The sequence below is a fragment of the Tachypleus tridentatus genome, chromosome 6 (genome assembly GCF_004210375.1).
Source record: "Tachypleus tridentatus isolate NWPU-2018 chromosome 6, ASM421037v1, whole genome shotgun sequence".
In the NCBI taxonomy this organism is placed as follows: Eukaryota; Metazoa; Arthropoda; class Merostomata; order Xiphosura; family Limulidae; genus Tachypleus; species Tachypleus tridentatus.
The window spans coordinates 45,966,451-45,988,177 of record NC_134830.1 but is presented as its reverse complement, the minus strand read 5'-3'; the positions used below and the strand labels follow the sequence as shown (position 1 = coordinate 45,988,177).

Genomic DNA, 21,727 nt, shown 5'->3' with positions numbered 1-21,727 from the left:
ACTCTCATATTAAAGAAGTTCTTACTACAATTCTACAGCAAATTTCCAGAGCAAAGTCTTAAATATGTGTGTATGTGGCACAACAGACATAATTTCATTGGTGGCTGCATCACTTGTGCATTGATATTGACATAGTAAGAAACAATTTACAAGCTTTTTCAGGTAGTATTAGAATAGTAATTTTGTGTGTACATTATTAGTTATCAGTAAGGTTAATCATGCTACAATTGCTTTTATTCTGTATTTAATTTTTTTCATGGATGTATGTGTTGGAGGGCTAGAGAGGGTACTTGCTCTACCATAGAAAATGAGGAACATACATCCTTCTTTATATCATTCAGAATGTATTCTAATGTTTTTTTACTCACTTTGCAATTTCGCACTACTTTTCTTCTCCCACCCCCCAGAAGAATTTCTGCAGATGTTCATTCTTTCTTATTTAGATAAACTTATAATACTCAGTCATGAATAACAGAGAAATATATAAATTGTTATGCATTTAATAACAATTAGTTACTTACAATAAAGGTGGGATTGCCAAGATGATAGGCCAATCTCTAGCTTTCTTTCATGGAATTCCATGCTTATGACCCTTTGATTTTGCAAATGTAAAATAAATATAATATTTATTGTTTGAAATGTACTCATAAGAAAGACTTGTTCAGTAAAACATAGTCCTTCTTGTGAAAATTTGCCTTTTACAGGTTGGAGAGATTAGAATGGCATGTATATCATTGAGTACAGTTTTCAAAGGGATGCACAATTAAGAAGTAGATTTGCAGTAGCTATATAATACATTGAAAATTTATCTGAAGTTTCAAACTATTTCATTCATTTGGTTTGTATAATGCAATAAAACAAACTGTATAACAGTTCCATTGAATCAACTCACCTGGACATGAAGGAGTTAGAAATAAAGTTCATTTTAGAAATTGTAAGTTTCATAATTTACTTGTACATATACAGTACTAAAGTTATTATTATAATTTTTGTTTATGTTCTTCTAAATGTTGAGAAAAAATCTTAAAACTGTCCATCAACCATGAACCAAGCAGCTGGTTAAATTTTTAGGACACTATTCAGTCAAAAATTCCTGTTTCATGTTGTATCATTTATGATATCAGTAATGTTTTTCATGTCCATGTATTGTATTGAATCTAAAATTCATAACATTTTTAAGGATGAAAGGTGAAGGGAAATATATTACAAGGATAATTCTCTAAACTTTTGTATGCACACACACATAGTTAATAAAGATTAACTCCTCTTTTAAGTAAAAACAGTATTTAGAATTGTACCCAAATGTGTTTTCAATTCATCATTTGTTATAATGTTCATTAATTTCAATTTTGTAAAAGATTAGTTTTTACTAGATCACATACTGAATTACTAACAGTTCCTAGTGAGCTCATGCCAGTGTCAAAAAGTAAAAATCATGCATAGCCTTATGTATCTCAGAACAGCTGATATGGGTATTAACGCTTTTACTAATAAAGCAGAGAACAACATTAACTCTTTGTTAATCTGAAGATGGCCTAAGAAGGCCAAAACATTGTTCTCTGCTGTATTAATAAAAGTATTAATATCCATATCAGCCATTCTGAGATACATTATCACTTCAAATGTGTTTCTCATCATCATGGATGCATGGAATTAGTGTGGCAGAAAGAAACAAATCGGTATCGAAAACAGTTCATTGTTTTTTTATTCTAAGTTGTGCTTCAGCTGTATGAAGTATCTTGTTGCTTATGTGGAACAACGTTTTGTATTTATTTTTATTTCAGTCCTCTGTCGGATCAAAGTTCAGTTTGTTGATACAGTTATACGGCTTGAACATGTTCCACAAGAAAGCAAATCAGGAGTAGCCCTTGAAGTTCATGTGAAAAAGTATGTCTTATCTATCTCTTCTAAATAAATTCTCTTTTTTTTTCCTATAGGATGGACAGATGTGATTACACAATTGTTTTATTTAGAAAACAGATTAATTTCTGGTGTCTTGCTCTGAAACAGACAATAATTATTTTGGTTCTGTTGCCATCGTAAGGTTTTCTGTTTTTTGGCCTAACTGTGCAGTAATTTTTGTCTTTTGTACCACTCTGTGTGTGTTATAGGTAAATCTATCTCAACCAAGACAATAGTTAGCAAAAATATTGTTGTGTGGCCTGAACTGACAGATCATGTTGTAGTTTCACCAGTAAACCTTTTCCAGTTTTTGCTGTGTATTTTATGTGGAAATGATGACTGCTGCAACTGGCAAAATAAGTATTGAAAGAAATATATTAATGGTATATTAATAAAATTTAAACTAATTATATATATTAAATTAACTTTTTGAAATTATGACATGAAAGGAAGTGTTTTTAATGTTTACTTCAAAACATTCTCTTAAACTTTTTGAGAATTTCACTACATAATATATGGTAGAAATCATACACATAAATCAAAATATTTTATGTTTTAAACCAACACCAGACTTTGTTTCTCTAAGATTCATACAATTTAGTTAAGTATTTTCACTGTGAGCAGGGTAAAAAAAATCATGAAATGCTAAAGACCTTCCCCCATTTTACTGTAAGTATAAATAACTAATTTCTTTGATTATTCATATCTGGTTAAATCATAGTGAATTGTCTTAAATAATTGTAAAATAGAACATTGTTAAACATAACTAAAAGTTTCATGCAAATGTGGACTTTCTTTTTATAATGCTTCATTATCAGTAAGGATAAGGAGGTAGGAAGAAAAAACTTATTAATTAATGAAAGTGTTTGAGACTTGAAGTACTTTTTAAGCTTTGTATTTGTAGTTCCTTTACCAATTTTTAAAACACACAAAGAATTTGAATCTTTTATTAAAATAAGTGTTTCACTGTTGAATACATGAAAATCACAAGAAAACTCTTGATATATTAACATATCTGTCATACCAAAATATTTCATCCAATATCACCACACAAAAAATATTATACTTGACTAATTGCACTCACATTCAATATTTTAAAGGCTGATTATAGAGTTAAGAACTTGTATATATTACTTGTTTATCACAAAGGATTTTGCTTAGTATTGAGAAAAGTGCTATTAGCAGATCAGTAATTTTCTGTTTTGTATTACTAGGATTGACTACTTTGATGAGGCTGGGGTAGAAGAAAGTACTTCCCCTGATAGTTTTTCTCAAAGAAATGTGTATGAACCAGCAGCTTATTCAGTCAAGAGGTTTTATCTGGAAGGCTCCAGTATCTTCACAGATGAATTCCCTTCCAAGTCTCGGACTTATGCTCGTTCTATGTCCACATCAAATAGATCTTCTCCAGAATGTAAGGTTAGTCCAGTTTTAGAAAATGATGTGTATTTACTGCATAAAAAACCCAGATGTATTTATTACATTGCATCTTTATGAGGCAGTACATGTTATATTTTAAATAAGCACAAAAGTTCTGCTAATGTTCTGTATTCTACTAAATATTGGTTAAAGGACTTGTACAAAATGACTTATTTCAAGAAATGCCATTTTTTTGTATAACTCATAAATTGTTCATTATTTATTTTCTGGCACATAGACACTAAAATGTATGGGTGATGGTGTAACATTTTGTTTAAGTGTATATCTTTGTATATCCCCAAAGTTGAAATCCATACAATATAGTTATAAACTGTATATATACCTCAGTTGTAACTTTTATGATTGTTTGTTACTGTCACTTATCCTAAAACTTTTGTATGTTCAGAGTGGTAGATTTTTAAGCCCACCAAATGATTAATTGCATTACTTTATCAATCATTTTGTACATCTTTTCACATAAATAAGGTTTAATTTTCAGTGTATTGTGTGTCTTAATAAGATCTGTAAGAGTGTAATGCATATTTTACCTGTTCAGTATTTTGCTTAAAATGGTGTCAAATTTTGACTTATTTTAGTTGTCTGAAGGTACTACAAACATCCCCAGTTCACCTGAGATGCCACCTTCTCATTCAGAACTTAGTAATGAAAAGGTATCCCCAGAGACTGAACCCGAATCTAACTCTGATCCAATTCTTATCTCCAGATTGTCTGGTCGGCAGCAGATTAAACTTACTCTACGACATCATGAGACAACTTCAGGACCAAAGGTGCTTTTATTTGGATTTTTGTAAACATTTTTATCTTGAGTCTTGTAATATGAAACCAAGTTTAATGTAAAGGCTGTTTGTACAACTCAGTTAATAAAACAAAACTAATGTGAAAAGTAACATCAAAATCATGAAACATCTGTAGTTGATGACTCTTAATATGCTTACAAATCTCATGACTAGAGTAGCTGTGATCCTGTGTAGGACAGTAAAATGCAATCTGTTTTTGAAACTGTCAAAAGTATTTTGAATAATTGAATAGTATTTTTACAGAATAATATAAAATGATTCATTATGAAGAATATACTTTGATGTGTGGACATAAGCAAAGAATTAATTATTATATGGATTATTTTAGGCTGTCACTACAGAGGTGGAAAAATATTATAAATGTTTAAAGTGTTTCACTGACACACCTACAATATGTCTTAAATACATGTATGCACTGGATGCATTGATACTTGGATGCTTTAGCCTACAAATTTGCTAATTTCAAATGTGGTCATGTCTAATAGTGAATCATTGGTAAGTACAGGCAGTAAGAAATGGCTTTCTTTATGTACAGGTAATAATTGCTATTCACAACAAATAAATTTCCAGCTGTTGAGTGATACTATGTTGTCACAATTACTGGACATCAGGATGAGCAATACACACAATAATATATGTGTGTTATTTACAAAATTAGGGAAGAGTGAAAATATTTTTAAAATAATTAATATTTACATGTAAACATTGATAAAAAAAAAGTCAAGTAACTTGATAAAGGGTAAATATTTTTATAAGTAAACTGTAATATTATCAATAATGCTATGTTCTTATATTTTCTTCTCTGCATCTCAATCCTCAATCATTAAAACCTATTTCATCAAACACGAATGATAATCTTGAAATATTCAATATCTTTACACATTCACACTTCTATACTCAGAGGACATTTTTAGAACTTGCAGTTGTTTCATTAATCTCTTAAGCTACTGTATTGTGTTATATTTAATAGGATATCCTTCAGAAGCTCACATCAGGCACCTGAGTTCCAGGATATAACATTTATTGGTATATGCACATGACTGTTAAGTGCTTCAGCTTTGAAGTCACTTTAATTTACCTGTGGCCAAAATTATACATCCTGTGGGCCAATGCTTTGTATTAGTTTTGTTTTTTTACTATTAGTTTTTGCATTTTATTATTTCAGGTGGAAGTTGAATTTCATTTTGGCCCAGTGGCAGCATTACTCACGCCTCGTCAAGTTTACATACTGTTTGAGTTGATGAAAGGACTTGCTAGGCCTGGTATGTTTACCTGAAATACATTTTGTAGATTTTCAGAGGTTGAATGATTACTTCTAAATTAGCCTAACAGTTCCATTACAATGTGACATACATCTTTCTTTTTTTCAAATTCTTTGTACTTTTCACTCTGCAGCAGTAGTAGTCAGAGGTATACTTTGAAGATTATAACCTACACTGTATTAAAGAACTTAATATTTAGGAAAACAGTTTAGTTCATTGTTAGCATGAGAGTTACTAATATGTTACTAAATCTTTCACAATATGAGAGTTCCATAATACAGGAATAAAACAATTTTATCAGATTCTTTCACAAGAATGAACATTTTTATTCTCCTTGGCACACCAGTTATTTGACATTTAATATCTTTCATATGTGTAATCACTTTAGCCTGTTTATATTTCTAGTTATTCTGTTGTAAAGAGAAATGTTCATAATGGATGTTTTTCCTTTGCCTCCTCTGTGGTTTATTGGTAAGTTTGAAGGTTTGTAATGCTAAGAACTGATACTTATGGTAGGCACAGCACAGATAATTCATTGTGTAGCTTTGTGCTTAACTTCAAACAAATGTATTTTCTTTGTGTGTACTTAATTTGGCTGTTAAATACATTGGGTAGAGTGGAAGTAAAATTGAAATATTGTAGTATGAAGTAATATCTTTTCTATCTGTTAGACACTGAAGATACTTCGAATGTTTTACCAAACAATAAAAGTCAAAGCAAGCCAATGGCCCCAGCAGACTATGTTCTTGTCGAACAAGAGCTTCAACGGCAGCTGAAACAGCCATGTTTTCCAACACATGCACTCTTTCCTCAGAAAGGCTGGTCTACTCATTCACTTGGTAAATTGTCAAATACAGATTTTTAGGATAAATACAGTATTAAAATATAGCCCTTTATTTAAGTCTGTAAAATGCAGAAAAATATGTAATTTAAAAGAATTTATGCAATGTTGAAATTAAGATTATAACTGTATATGCAGCACTGTTGAATATTATTAGTTATTCAGAAAGGCATTTGATTATGTTTATGTTAGTTTGAGAATTAATTAGACACTTTTTTGAATTTTAGATGACTCAGATGAAGAATTTTTACCAATGACAACAGGTGGTATAATGGGTAGCAGTGGAGTATCTGATAAGGGAACAATAGCTTCAGAAATGGAATCTTCTCAGTGTAGTAGTACTAGTAGTGGTACTATTAAGTCTTCTGCATCTGCTGGTTGGTATCTGTGTTAAAATATATCTGATTTCTTTAGTTGATGAAAGAGAGTATTTTAGACTGATATTGGTTTTCAAAAATATGAATGAGGAAATGTGTCCTCTTTGGAAATTTAAGATGTCAGCTGATGTTATATTAATCCACAGTTGGAATATGCTACATGTTGAAGTAGAATTCTATTAGTTTTTAATACATATATTTATCTAATAAAACTATTTACAAAGAATGTTTTGTGTATGCGTAAATCAGTTTCAGATGTAATATTAATGAATTTTTTTTTGTGTGTGTGTATATGTCTGTTTAGGCACTGATATTGTTTGTATTTTATAAAAGCTCACTAGACATTTTTAAAATGGCTTTTCATGAAGGTATAATATTGAAGTCAGTTTCATTTATAAAATTTAAGAACATTTTATGACAAGCACTTATTGTCCATGTCATTAAAATGTTTTCTGATGCTATAATTTACTTTTTCAGTGCTCTAAAGATTAAGAATAGTTGTGAGTTGCAAATTAATCAAAGGTTTTGTCTTTGCTCACCCTAACTATTGTTTATGTGGATTGGCCTTTGGTTACCTTAATTATTGTGGATGTTGACTTATCTTTGTCAACTCCTATCATTCTGTATGGATTTGTTGCTTTAAACTCAGTAGCCTTTTGATGTGAATTATTATATATGTTAATACAATTGTATTAAGTCTACAGTATCACATATATCTTATGACAGTCTTTTGGAAATTTAAAAAAGTACAGTTATGCATTTTTGTTTGCTGGCATGGTATGAACAGTCTCATATTGGTATTTCTAATTCAGCAATAAACTTATTACACTGATAAGTCCTCACCAAACTTAGTACTTACATTTGATCCATAAAACCATTAACAAGTACATGCCATATAACTTCCAAATATACCAAAAGCTTTTCAACAAAATATACGTTTACTTTCAGTTCCTTATATTTATATTTGTGTTTTTTTGCTCATCAAATTAAGCTTTAATATAATTAAATTTTAAAATGAAAAATCCCAGGCTGACATCATTATTACAACAGTGTCTTGAACTGTGTTGTATATGTGCACACTACATCATCAACTTCAGAATTACTAAGAGGTTCATATAGACTTTGTTGATTTTTTTAAACACATTTGCCTAAACTGTTTATGCATCAAATTGGTTGTGGCTCTGTGATTTTACTGGTTGCATACCATAATAATGTATATGTCACACAAAATAATTCAAAATAAATATACTTTACATGTAATTAATTCCACTGATTGATGATGAAGTCTATCACGTATTTCATGTAGAACATTAATGATTTACACAGTGTTTTAGTCAGATTTTTATACTAATTACTGTAACAGATATGTTCATAAAGTTGCTTAATATGATACACTAATAGTAAATTCTATAAAACAAGTTTGTAATTTGAAAGTTTAAAAATATACCTTGTTACTGTCTCATAAAGCAGTTTATCTTATTTAACATTTTCAAAATTAACACTCTTACGAAAAGACATTTCTAGTCCTGATTTCTCCAAGCCCGTTCCCCTGGCTGTGGTTTCGCTAGATAGTAGATAGGGACAGTGGGAATCTCGTTAATCCATTCATTAATGGATTTAAATGGCAATTTAATTTAAATACAAAATTATTAGCCTAATATTAATAACCTTTCAAGTTGCTCTGGGGCCTATTAGACCCCACTTTTTGTAGAAGTGTTAAGGTTAGTACTTACTGATTACCATCTTACATTATTCAGAAATATCATATCCTCTCTTTCACCAAGAATTTAAAACATGGTTTAGATACTTATATATAGCAAGATTCTGATTCAATAAATTGGGCTTCCAAGTAATTAATTGGTGCTCAGAGTTCTCAATTTTAAAACTAGCACTTTGTACACAAAGTTATGTCATAAGCACTATTGTTTTAATTACACTTGACAGAAGCTTGTAACTGAAGATACTGACTAACAGTAAAACTAAACATTTATGAAAGTAAAATTTGAAATAAGTTAATTTCTACTTTAATATATCATATCCTGAGAAAAACATGTTAATATAATTAATATGATATATTTCAGGAAAGTTAACACTTAAGTGGTGAAATTTTGATAAATGATATATTAATTTTTAAAGCAAGTTTTCAGAATTAAAAACCAATTAAGCATTTGTGATGTATTCATTCAAGAAGATATACTCTTAAAATATGTTTGTTTATTTTTAGGAACATTTTCACAAAAATCAACAGCACCTAAGAGAAAAACAAGACCGACAAAATCTAGAGGTCAGAATAAAAATGTTTTCATTTTTAATATATTTTTTTTCTGTTTCACTCCTACCCCCAGTGGAGATCTATAAGCCACTGTAATTTTCACTATGGCTTTCTTTTTTGTAATTACAAGTTAACCAAACAAGGTTTTGTAACTTTACCTACCTGGCTAATTGTTCAGTTGTAATGAATGAGTTATGGCATTGTTTTAAATTTTATATATAAAATCATCCTCTTGCATCTCAGCAATAAGCCTGAGGGCTTATAATTTAAACAGTTGGGTTTCTGTTCCTGTGGTGGGCATAACCCAGTCCATTATTTTGTTTTATGATTAACTCTTCTAACTTACCTATTGTTTCAAACACTTTTATGCACAAGTCACTGAATTAATTTTAAAATGTAATAAACTATCTTCACTGTCAATGTATGTCAATAAAATTTACATAATGTGTGTTATGATTCAAATTTTTGTCATATAAGTTTCAAGTCATTCATTTATAAAGAATCCTTTGAGAAATACTTGAAACTTTGGGTTTTGTTTTCATATGACCCACAAGAGATGAAAAATCTCAACTTTCTCACTCTCAGTCTTGTTTAAGATAATGCAAGTCCTGCAGATGTACATATATATAATAAGTATGTGTAGATTTTCTACTGAAACGTAAGTTTCATAGTTCTCTGGCTGATTATGGTTGAAAAAATGTGTACGTTGGCCAATCCCTTATTTGTGCCGTACCCACCTATACGTTTACTTGAACTTTATAAAATATATATGGTTACAATATGTACATGTACATAGTTGTTAGAAAAAGCTCATTTTACACTATAATCCAACGACAGTAATTTTGAAATGACACACAAATGTTATCATCACTTAGATATAACTGCTTATGATATTGTTGGTTGCTTTATCCACAATAGCACTTAGAGTTTTTCTTAGCTAACTATGTTGTAGTTAGAAAGACAGTTAGATTATACTTATGTCTTACTTTTACAAATTTTAGTTACTTTTATATTATTTGTTTTAAAATGCATAATTGAAAGATTTAAATATTTTTTTAAATATACGCATCATACTATGTGTCAATTCTTAATGCTTAAGATCTTGCACGAGGGTAAGATAATTTTGCTGAAGGCTTGTGCATCTTTGCTGAAGATACTGTAATTATACCCCAAGGGCACCATTAATTTGTGCCAATATGAGTAATAAATGGAAATGAGCAGGAAAGGAAAGGAAAACATTGAAAATTAACTATATTTAAAAAGGAAATGACCTGAAATTATGACCAGAAGATTTTTTGAGATATTCTATGAAAAACTTTAAAGATATGCACATTTTTTTATATTTCTTAATACCTGGTATGTTTTTTTATAATATAGAGATAGTGATATTGTAGAGAAAATGAAAAATGAAATGTAAAAATTTATCTTAAAAAATGTTGTTATTTAGGAGGTTATGCAAATTAAACTCAAACTATAAGGTGAAGAAAAGTGTCTTTATACTTAAAATGAAAATTAACTTGCATGCAAACTATTAAGAGCTTCAGTGCAAATAAGTAGAATAAGTAAATAAATAAATAACATTTTTATCAGAAATAGTTAGAAAAAATAATATCATTCTTTGTGTACGAGGTACTTGTAATTTTTGACAACATATTTCCAATTTTTGTGAGCAAGACCAAATAAAGGGTTTTATTGGCCTTAGGCTTCTCAACTTAGAGACCTCTTTGAGAAAGAACCTCTACATGCAATACATTTATAGTCATAGCTTGAGGCCCTGGGCTTCAGCTATGTAAACTCGTACCTTAATCTGAGGTTATTTGTGAGGATACTTTAAGAAGTCTCAGAGTTATAGTAGTGTGTATTGTTGCACTTGTATCATTCCCAATACTGGGTCATGTATTTTATGTGATATCTTTGAGAAAGAGTTAACAACAAAGAAACAAGTTGTAACACTACATTTCCTGTTCTTATCTTGTAGTCTGGAAAATTATTTAAGGGAAGGTTGTTTGCACTTTACTTGTTGCTGGTTGTTACATAAATGCACAAAGATTAGGATATCCAGTATTTCTACTGTCTTCTCATTTCAAAAAATTAAAAAAAGTGTAACATGAAGATTACTCATCAAATTTTGTTTAGTTATGATAATTTGACACAGCAGTGTAATATTTTTCATCTTTATCCACTTTATTTGGGTGTACTTATATTGAAAACAGAGCAGCTTCTAAATTGCTTTGGTAGCCAATCCAGCAATTTAACTTTTACAACAATTTGTTTTATATAAAGTAAGGTACCATATCCATATTAAAATAATTTTATAAAGTAATGCCATACTCAAATGTTTTTTTTAATGTATAAATTTGTTTTACTCTCATTTTGATAAGTCACCAGTGCTGTTACATATTCACATAGTTAAGCCTAATACCATCTTAATGTTATGACTTCCATAGTGCTTTCATAACAAACTTCCAAATAAATTTTAATTACAGTTAATTCTGCAAACAAAAGAACTGTTATTGCATGTGATTGTAATACAGTTATCACCAGGTGGATCAATGAATGCATAATGTGCTTAATATAGTCTGTAAAAGTCCAAATATATTAATATTTATGTGTATATCAGTGATCTGAAATGTAACTGCTTGTATAAGATAGTAAATAGTTATTCTGTACCTGTAACTATGTGACTGCGAAGAAACATTCCAAGTTCTTGAGATATTTTGAATCATGTTTTATTGGTATAGGGATTTTAGAAATGCAAAACAAAAGGTATTTGTCAGTATAAAGAATTTGGATGAAAGATCTATTCTTCAATGAAAAAGTAATTCTAGAATGTAAAACTTATTCAGTTAAGGTTTATGGGATGTAGAACAAATGTATTGTAGGTCATTTGTGTCCTAATTTATGAATGTATTAGAGCCAGGAATATACATTCAAATAACAACAAACTGAGAGAATTGGTTATCTGGACATGTGAAGTATAAAAAGTAATCTATGAAATGCAGATTTATTATTTTGTATATTGGAAGAGTATTTTAGTAATTCTTAAAATGTAGTCTTTGTATGAAAATATGTATAGTATTTTATGTACTGTAACTGTTCTTTTTAAACTTTTGAATGGAGTGTCAGTAGAATTGAACAATGTCAACATAATATTGACCAGTTGTGTGTCATATATTTGCAGGTTCAGTGCAAGGTCTTCTTGAAGACCCTGTTTGTGAACTCACACAGTTTCGAGGCCAGTGTGGTAGTTTGTGCTTAATAATTCTCCATGATGACATCTTGACACTATCTTCTAGTCTTGTCAGTGGATCCATGACTCCTTCCCCTCAGACAGTATCCCAAATGAAAATGATGGCAGATAAGTTTTTCACTGACCTAGCAGCTGTCACTATGGCTGGACACAGCTTCAGAGACTTTCAAGATATGAGAGATCAATTGTCTCAGATTTGTCAGATAAATCATTTGAGGTAAGCTTTTTAATCTTTAGCTTGTTTTTATAAAATCTGCAATGTTCATGTAATAGATGAGATCATCTTCATTTTCAGTTGAAAGTCAGTTCATCATAATTTTTCTGTCTATGTATAAGAAAAAGAAACTATGTATTTTGAGTGATATTACTATAATCTGATATCTGAGATGTACAAGAATTGTTATTATTGTGAAACAAAATAGTACAAGCTTTGTAGACCTGTTTAAGCTGTGGTAAAATGGGAAACGTTTTAAAATTACCTGAAATTTTATTACAGAGACTTAAATTGCACAGAATTTCAGATGTGTAGTAATACCTATGAATTGTAACATTACTAATATTTTCTAACTGACTTCATCTGTGATATAATTCCTGTCAATGTTTTGTCTTCTGTCTCTATTGGTAAAACGTGGTATAGTTGTATTGTATTTGTATTTAAATTATCAATAAGAGTAGTGTTTATAAATATATGAAATATTTTTGTATGTTTAGCTGACATTGATGTACGTAACTGTCTACATGTAGCTATAGTACTTAAATTGAACTTTTATTTTTTGTGTTCTTTTTACTATTAAAAATATCACAGCAAGAAAATGATTTAACTTGTTTTATTGTATATATATGTTTCTGTATTTGTGCAACAAATATACATAAATGAATATTTGTCCCTGTTATCAAAAAGCGTTTTATAAATATTAAACATTTTAATACTCCAGTTATTTAACAATTTTTCAACACAGATTAATGGCTGCTCCTGTTACACTAGAAGGGAGTGAAAAGTCTTCATTATTACAGTGGCTTCTTTCAATGTCAATAACAGTAGCAAACTTAGAGGTTGTGGAGTGTCTGTTTGAAAAAAAAAGTAACCTAACTGATCCAAATAAAGACACCATGAGTGTGGAATACAGTGAGGTAACAGATTAATATATCTAGTAAGATTTTGCCTGTTTGAAAGAATGTAATATGTGAATTAACTGTCAAGTGTATTATTTTATAACCTCAAATTCAGACAATTTTGAATATATATATATATATATATATATATAGCCTTTACTTTCCATTATAAAAATGGGACTATTAGCTTAAATTTTAGGCATTAAAACTCTGGAGGTAAGTTGTTTTTCTCTCAAAATAATTCATTTCATGTTTTGGTTTGAAAAATATTTTTAATAATAATGCTTATACAGAATGGTATTGCATAATAAATGGCCAAGGTCTAAAATTTGTGGAAAAGAATGTGACATTTGCAGAGTATATATATATAAAAAGTCAACTGCACATAACAGTAACAGCATATGACTTGCCCCAGCTTGAAAGATGTGTATGTGTGTCTATAATAAATGTATGTGAAATTTTGTAGCTGCTTTCATTCTCCAAAGAGCCTCTGAAATCACTTGGAATTAATTTACCTGGATGGACTGATCCCAGTTTTAAAATGAAATTTGAACAAGTGGAAAAAGCATTTCAGGTATCTTTATCTATCAGATATGTTGAATAAGTTAATATTGTGATACATAAATTGTGGATTTTTTTCAGTTAAAGTTTGTCATTAATTGTATCCATATAAAATAATTTATGATTGATCAAACTGTGGTTGTGTGTATATAAATAATCAGCTATTAATTATTTAATCATACTGAAGAAACAGTATATATCTATAAAAATAATGTTGTTTACATTACTGAAATTAGTTTTTAATTTATAGTCTCACAAGGTAAAGAATCCCCATACCAGTATTAGCATCCATATGGGACCTTTTCATTCAGAGATAGACATCTCCATAGTGGACAGAATCAATGCTCTTCTTAACCCCCAACCCCTCTGTCAGGTTGTAGAGAAACAACAAGAAGAGCCAACCTCCCAGGTTTGGGTAAGAACACATTTAATCTTCAGTAACTAAATAATAAGACAAATAATGTGTTATTCTTGTATTACACCTGGTAATTATAGAAGTGTAAACTTTGTAAGAAAGAAAATGTGTTATTTGATTAAATTCACAGTTGTATTTGATGGTAGTGTAATTTTTAAAAAATTATGGTATTTTATTTAATGAGATTTATGTATTTAAATATTGTAATATTTAAAGGAGCAATATGAATCATTAAACTAATTGTAGAAAGAATTAATTGAAAATAAAGAGAGTTAACTTTTACACTATTTTCTGTGATTTTAATTAGTTTTTAGTTTTCATTTACAATTATCTTTTATATATTAAAATCTACAAGTAACTTTTACTAGATATGTGGTATCAGAATCTCATTTAGAGGCTTTCAGAAAGTGTTGTGAATAATGTATTTTTGTATGTGTACATGTATAAAAAGTGAAAGGCTATAATCAAAATACCTGTAGTATTGAAATGTTTTACAATGGTACATAAAGTATCAAGACGACATTGTTATTTCACATTGATTTCCAAAAGTCTTTATAGAATTTGAATTACCATTTTTTTATCTATTACGTATAAAATATTTTTAGCACTTGCAAAGTTTTTGTTACACTTTATAGTATAATGTGTTCAAAAAACAAAAATAAATTTCATAATTACTGGTTGCTTTTATTGTTTTACATCTTTATTAAATTTTAGATCTTCGTTAAAATGAGTATACTGTTTATTGCATACATGTATTATATACATGTATATTGAAACTTTAGGTGTAATGTAACAGAAGCATGTAAAGACGTTTTACTGAAAATTTCCTATTTAATATCTGCATCATTATAGAAAGATGATGACCATTCACTTACACCAGGTGAAAGAACGTTCCTTCACTTTACAAGTCCTTTTGTGATTCTAAAATATAGGTAAGCCAATCTTGAACATAGTGTTTGTATAAAGGGACCAAGGAATAGAACTAATCTTTTGATAGTTTACAAGCCATTTTGCTTTAACTTTTTTGTTACAGATTACATTAATTTGTTATCTTAACAGTATTTACAACAGAGAATTTCAATATTTAGCAAAAATACTGAGAATAATTACATACAGTTGTGCTTGTGAATATGATATTGTTTTATTTTTGCTTCACAAGTAGTCTGATATCTTGCAGTTTTCATTTTGGTATTTTTATTTTTTAATGTTTTTATGAAAAAAAACATTATTCACATTTTACTCAATAAGAATTGGTCTGAAAATATTTTTATTACTAGCTAACTGTTTTTGGGCCACAAAGTGCTTAGCTCTCAGATGTCATGCACACACATATTCATATCAAATTTCAAAATTTAAGTTGAAATATCAATTATAACTATTTCAAAATTATTTAACTCAGAAATAGTTTTTAATTCATGTTTTTACATTATGCAAAGAAAAATGAAAAAGGTTGAAACTTGCATATCTTTGCAGCTTCCCTATAAACAATAAATTTATTGATGTTTTAGAATTTTCCACCTGTGTCCGAACATGGGTTTATTAGTATGGCCTTTAATTCCCACTCTTTTATGATCTTATATTGTGCAACCTAAATAACTACTAATTAAACTTAACTTTTAAAATAGTTTCAGGCACAGTTTAGTTTTGCTACCACTGGATAGGCAGATTATAAACTGTTTACATCAATATAGAGTCAATAAATTACTCAAGAGAAACAGTATAGTCTGATGGAAAGATGAGATTTCTGAACAAACCATAGATTTGGGAACAGTTTTTAATATCAATCTGTAACACCGTTAAATGTATTTTTACTCCAGAATATTTTTGTACAAATTAAACTATATTCATTTGAAAGTTACTATAATAGGTGTCTAGGATAAGACATCAGCTAAGCTTAGATATTCTTTGTATGGTAAGTGATAGTACAGAAACTATATTTAAATAATATAATGTGATGTCGACAAAGTACATTTTGCTTAACTTGGCCTCTAACACCATTTTGAAAAGTCAGGTTCCTCGTCACCAATTAAACTTTGTCAGTTTTAGTGGTTTTTAATGAGTCATTGTCAGAATTGGTGATTCATGTAACAACAAAATAAAGTACAAAAGGAAATGTGTTAACGATTACACAGGTTTTATTATTTAAAATGTTTATATGTTCTTCAGTAATTCATGTATGTTGAGTGTGAAATATCTATTTTTCTGTATCATGTACAGATGTTTTCCACAAAATGGCATGTACTTTTACATGAATGAATAATTTTCATGAAATTGAGTTTTGTTATGCTTAAAATGTTAACAGCCACTTATTTCTCTAGACATGAGCCTGATCAATCATTCTAGAACCCATAAGAAACAGACTGCTAGTATATAAACAGTTAATAGGCTGCATGATGTGTCATTAATGGATAGTATTTGTTTGTGCATGCACTTTGACATTATTTTGTTTCTTTTCAATATTATTTATTCAATGCTATGGCAACAGGAGGTTGCGTGAATGATCAAACATCTTTTCTCATATTTGTGATAAATTTGTTGTAAAGAAACAGAGGCAGAACATACAGAATTCATCAAAAATTGTATTATGTGTATTTTGGAATAAACCTTTTACAGAAGGTGAACTAAGTGATATGGTGGGAGTTTCGGTCTTCCAAGGGATTTTTGAGAGATTTTTGGTTAAGAACATACTTTCCCCAGTGATATCATTTGCTAGTACAGAAATTGTGAGAAAGAGTTTAAATCATACTTTTTGCAAGAAAGTTCACTGGTTTATTGCAACAATATTGCTGAGTTAATAACGGAGTTAGAGCTGCAGTTTGTGAATCAAGTGAGAGGCAGTTATTCATTGATTCTTCCAATAAGAAGTCTAAATGGTATTCTCCATCAGAATGGTAACATATATACATCTGTTCCTACTGCTCATTTGTTTCACTTGAAGGAAATGTACTAAAATCTCAAACTTCTTAATAATGTCAAATACAAAGAACATGGCTGGTACTTTATGGAGAGTTACAGTTCTTTGTATGTTGTTGAGTAAATATCTGGTTATATAAAGTTTCCATGTTTTTTGTGTGAATAGGATAGTAGAGCATGAAACCAGCACTCACTAAAGAAGCAATGTTGCAGTCTGACACCATGACTGAAAAACGTTGAACATGAAAGTTTGGTTGACATCTTCACTTCACTGACTTGATGAAACAGTTTGTAAAGGCTTTAGACAAAAGTTGCAACTGTTTCAAGTATCTATATGGGCAATTCTCAGCTCTTTCATAAGTAAAACTTAAAGGGGATTTTTGTTGGGCCTTAAATAACGAAAATTGTCTTTGGATAAACAGTTCAAAAGGACAATGAAGAAGTTAAAATGCATTGTTTGCCTTTAAAGATGTTATTGATAAATGTTTAGGAAACAATGAGGATCCAGATTACAAGAAATTGTCAATAACATGCTTAATAAATTCAGAGTTGGGTTGTAACATGAATTTGAAAGTTTATTTCTTACACTTGCATATTAACTATTTTCTTCAAAATTTTGGTGCCATCACTGGAGAAGAAGGAGAGAAGTTTCATCAAGACATCATGGAAATGTAGAGGGAAGATGGAACATAAGTATTAGTGCTGGTCATTAAAACAAGATGCTCCATACACAATATGTAAAACACATAGTTTTGAATCTAAAAGATATAAATTTCACAAACAAAATCAGGATGAATAAAGATTTGTGTATTTTTGTTAACAAACAATAATAAGAAAACATATTCGATGTGTTAAACAAAATAACTTGATTAAAGTAAGAGTTTTTTTCTTCCAGATCTGCTAAAAAATCTTATATGATAGAAAAAAAATGTTATATTTGAAATCTGTATGGCTGAATTATGGAGAAGACATTACTGAAACCAAAACAATTTTTTGTGATGTTTAAATTTGTAAGACACTACTATAAAAAAAAAAAAAAAATGAAGATAAAAGGATTTTTTTTTAGTAATGACTAAGAATAGAACTGGTGGGAACTTCACAACATTAAAAATTATAGAAAAATTAAATGTATGTTGTGTTTAGTTAAATATTTCCACAGTGAGAAGGAAAGAAATCAAGAAATATCAGTTATAATCGTTTAGTCCAGAAAATGTTAATCGGTTGCCAATAACAAGTTTGTCAGGATATTGTGTTGTTAATATCTGTTAGTTACTGTTACCTTATCTGTTGTTTGCACAGTCTTAAAAAATCATGGAAAATTTTCCAGACTTTGGAAATCGATAAATTACCAATAAAACTAGAAGTTGTAAAAATCAATAATTTTTAAAATTTTTTTATGTGGTTTTCTTTTAAATTGAAATCAAATGTGTAGTTTGTGAATCATTTCTTGTTTGTTTTGTATTTGTTTTGTTTGTGAATTTTTGCTTTGTAGCCTTGCAACTGTCTTGATTATTAGGTATACACATATATCTTTAGCTATAAAAAATTCCAGTGACCTTAACTGCAGTGTGACAAGTTGCATGACTTATTTTCGTAAGTGTTTTTTTCCAAGCATCATAAAACAGCAGCAAAAAAACAGTATAAACTTTCTAGTAAGACACACTTCTGTACAACATGACTGCAAGAATTATTTTCCAGAATCTATGTGCATATGGTATACTGTTTGCATATACATGCTTGTAATAATTCATTAATACTATAACCTTGAACTTGAAGAAGAAACTTATAAAATAAAAAAAGTTTTTCCAACTCATTTTATAACAGGGCTCAGTCGTAAGTGTAAAGGCTTATAATGCTAAAAACCCATTTTGTGATTCTCAGAGTGGGTATAGCACAAATTAGCTCATTGTTGTAACAACAAATATTCTGTTTAAAACATTATCACAACTTACAAAAATGTCTAAAGAAGAGAATTAAAAGGTTCATATTAGGTCACTACAGAAGTATTTCTAGATTTGTAATCTCAAGCTATGTTTTTTAAAAATCTCAGTAATCCACATGTTTGCAAAAACTGGGTACTTATTTATTATGGAGTTGACAGTAATATATAATAAAATTGAAATCAGGAAATACTCCCCTTGGTATGGATTCCTGTACGTGGTGAGGGGACCTCTCAGGGAAGGTTCTATTCTTTCAGTTTACCTCCTCTGGGATCTACACCTCTACCTACATGTTTGTTGTGCATGGTGAAGGGCCTTGAATTCCAGCAAACAGGTCCCTTGGGTCAGTCGGCTGGTACACCTGGGCTAGGGTCAACCAAGTACCAGTGTTGCATGTTCTTAACAGGTGATGCTGGTGTTTGGGTATAGTGCTCACAAAATCCTGGCATTAGTGCAGTGTCCTAGTAAGGCATTGTAGTGCATTCCCTTGTAAGGTTTCTTGAGGGGTGGAATCAGTGAGCACTGAAATATTCCTTTTTTAATTATGGATCCTCCAAATAAAATCTTAATTAAAACAGTGAAGAAAACAGCCCATAGGTAAAAACACCACATCTTGAAGATTATGAGCAGCAATTTTTAACATCTGTAAAACCTGTTGTACCTCTTTTTCTTATACTGCATTCTCTTTCAGACAAACCTTTAGTGCAGATGTCTCCCTTTTTCATTCAGAAGGGACTAGAGGGACTTGCTAGTTCTCCAAAGTCAGTAAAGAAGCTTCGTTTTGGTGATATATTGGTGGAAACATCTACATCTCAACACAGTGAACAGTGAACTCCTCTTGCATTCAAAGGGGATTAGGGATATACCCATTGAGGTTACATCTCATGCTACTTTGAAATAATCACAAGATGTTATTGTTGAGAGAGATTTGAAGACCATCCCTGAGTCAGTTTCTCGCTGGTTTCTCCACCCAAGGATTTTCTGCAGTGAAGCATATCTCCACTTGCAAAGATGGAATTAGGATGCCGATCAATGTCCTAATTTTAACATTTACATCACCACATCCTTCTGCTACTATCAAGGTGGTTTATCTTAATTGCAGGATATGGCCATACATTCCAAACCCTTTCAGATGTTTCCAGTGTCAGCAGTTGAGTCACTCAAAGATGTCATGTCATGGTTCCTTGAAGTATGCATGTTGTGGTGGCAAGTACCATAATGCCTATGAGTGAGAAATGGATCCTCATTGCATCAATTGCAATGGCTCTGACCCATTCTATTTTCATTCTTGCCCAAAATAGTCAGAAGAAAAAGAGATGCAGTATTTGAAAATTATTCAAAACATTACTTACCCTGAGGCTTGAAAGTTGCTATCTACCGCATCATTACGGACGTATACTGCTGCACTTCATTCAACTTCTATAGTGGGAGTGCAAATGAATCTCTCCAAAAGAATTGTTCTCAAACCAAATGAAAAGCATTTTGACCTCCATGGTTAAAAAAATTTCATGAATCAACTTCAACACCCATCTCTGTCTGTAGTATACATTCCAGCAAATCCAAAGATCCACTTCATTTGTTTACAGGTACGAGCATTTTCTTGGGTACATCTTCTAGTCTCACCCCAAGATGCAAAACAATCATTTGCTCACATCCTCAGGTGCTGGAATTCTCTTTGAATAGCAAAGACCTGCCCAGTTGACCCAGGGCAGCATCCATGGACATGGACAAGAAAAAGATTTTCACGAAGTTTCTTATTATTTTAGAGTAAAAAATAATTAACATTTATTGTATAAACTGTTTGGTAAAGTATGAGGTGTCTAAAAAGTATTGAACTGTAAACACTTCAACAAAGTTTACAGAATATATTCCATATGTTATAATTCACAACAAGTTTGAGACAATATTTCCATCATCTTTGAATGCTGTGAAGCATGCTCATATCATTGTCATTGGTTCACACTGCGAGTCTTCCTAAACACCTAGCAGCTTTCCACATGAGAATTGTATTTGTTTCTTTTTCTGGATAAAGTGCCTTAACTTTGCAGCAGTTTTCTGCTGGGGCCATCCTTCTCTGCCACACAACAGGATCAATTCAACCTTCTTGTGTTTCGACAGGGCCATAACTTGTCATGTATCTGAAATAAATAGAATTTGCTAATCACCTATGGTTCCAATATTTTTGGACACACCATAAAGTATAAATTGTTACTTGTTAGGCTACATCTTGGAATTTATACTTCCTTTTTTTTTTAAAATAATAATGGCCAGTCATGAAAAAGTCATCATTTTTTTTACAATTTGTGAACACTTTAATCCTCTTATTGATAATTTTGAGTTGATCCATGGGTGCTAGAGTTTTGAGGGGAGGGCACCTACACAAGCTACTAAAAAAAAACTGATATTTGATTAACTTGTCTATTTTTCAAGCACAGGTATCTTTGGCAATTTGTGTTATAAAACAAACAACTGATTAACGAATCCAATTATGGAATAACTTCTGAAATATCCATATCTATCATATTTCGTGAAAATATATACTCGTATATTGAATGTTTTTACAGTCAAGCATTGTTATTCTTACTTCTGGTGAAGTATAATAGGAATGAAACTGAATATGATCAGTTAAGATGTAATTATACTT

At 30.2% G+C, this 21,727-nt stretch overlaps 1 protein-coding gene across 2 annotated transcripts in view; it reads left to right on the top strand.

Moving 5' to 3' along the window:
• The window catches only part of Atg2 (Autophagy-related 2), a 112,976-nt gene that overhangs the window by 15,704 nt on the left and 75,545 nt on the right, over positions 1-21,727 (top strand). For both annotated transcript variants that reach the window (XM_076504392.1, XM_076504393.1), the window contains 12 exons: positions 1,785-1,887; positions 3,117-3,321; positions 3,918-4,109; positions 5,305-5,401; positions 6,073-6,240; positions 6,470-6,619; positions 8,844-8,903; positions 12,073-12,358; positions 13,101-13,272; positions 13,721-13,828; positions 14,066-14,230; positions 15,083-15,162. In XM_076504392.1, coding sequence (XP_076360507.1) covers positions 1,785-1,887; positions 3,117-3,321; positions 3,918-4,109; positions 5,305-5,401; positions 6,073-6,240; positions 6,470-6,619; positions 8,844-8,903; positions 12,073-12,358; positions 13,101-13,272; positions 13,721-13,828; positions 14,066-14,230; positions 15,083-15,162 — 1,786 coding nt within the window. The remainder of the gene's footprint in view (positions 1-1,784; positions 1,888-3,116; positions 3,322-3,917; positions 4,110-5,304; positions 5,402-6,072; positions 6,241-6,469; positions 6,620-8,843; positions 8,904-12,072; positions 12,359-13,100; positions 13,273-13,720; positions 13,829-14,065; positions 14,231-15,082; positions 15,163-21,727) is intronic.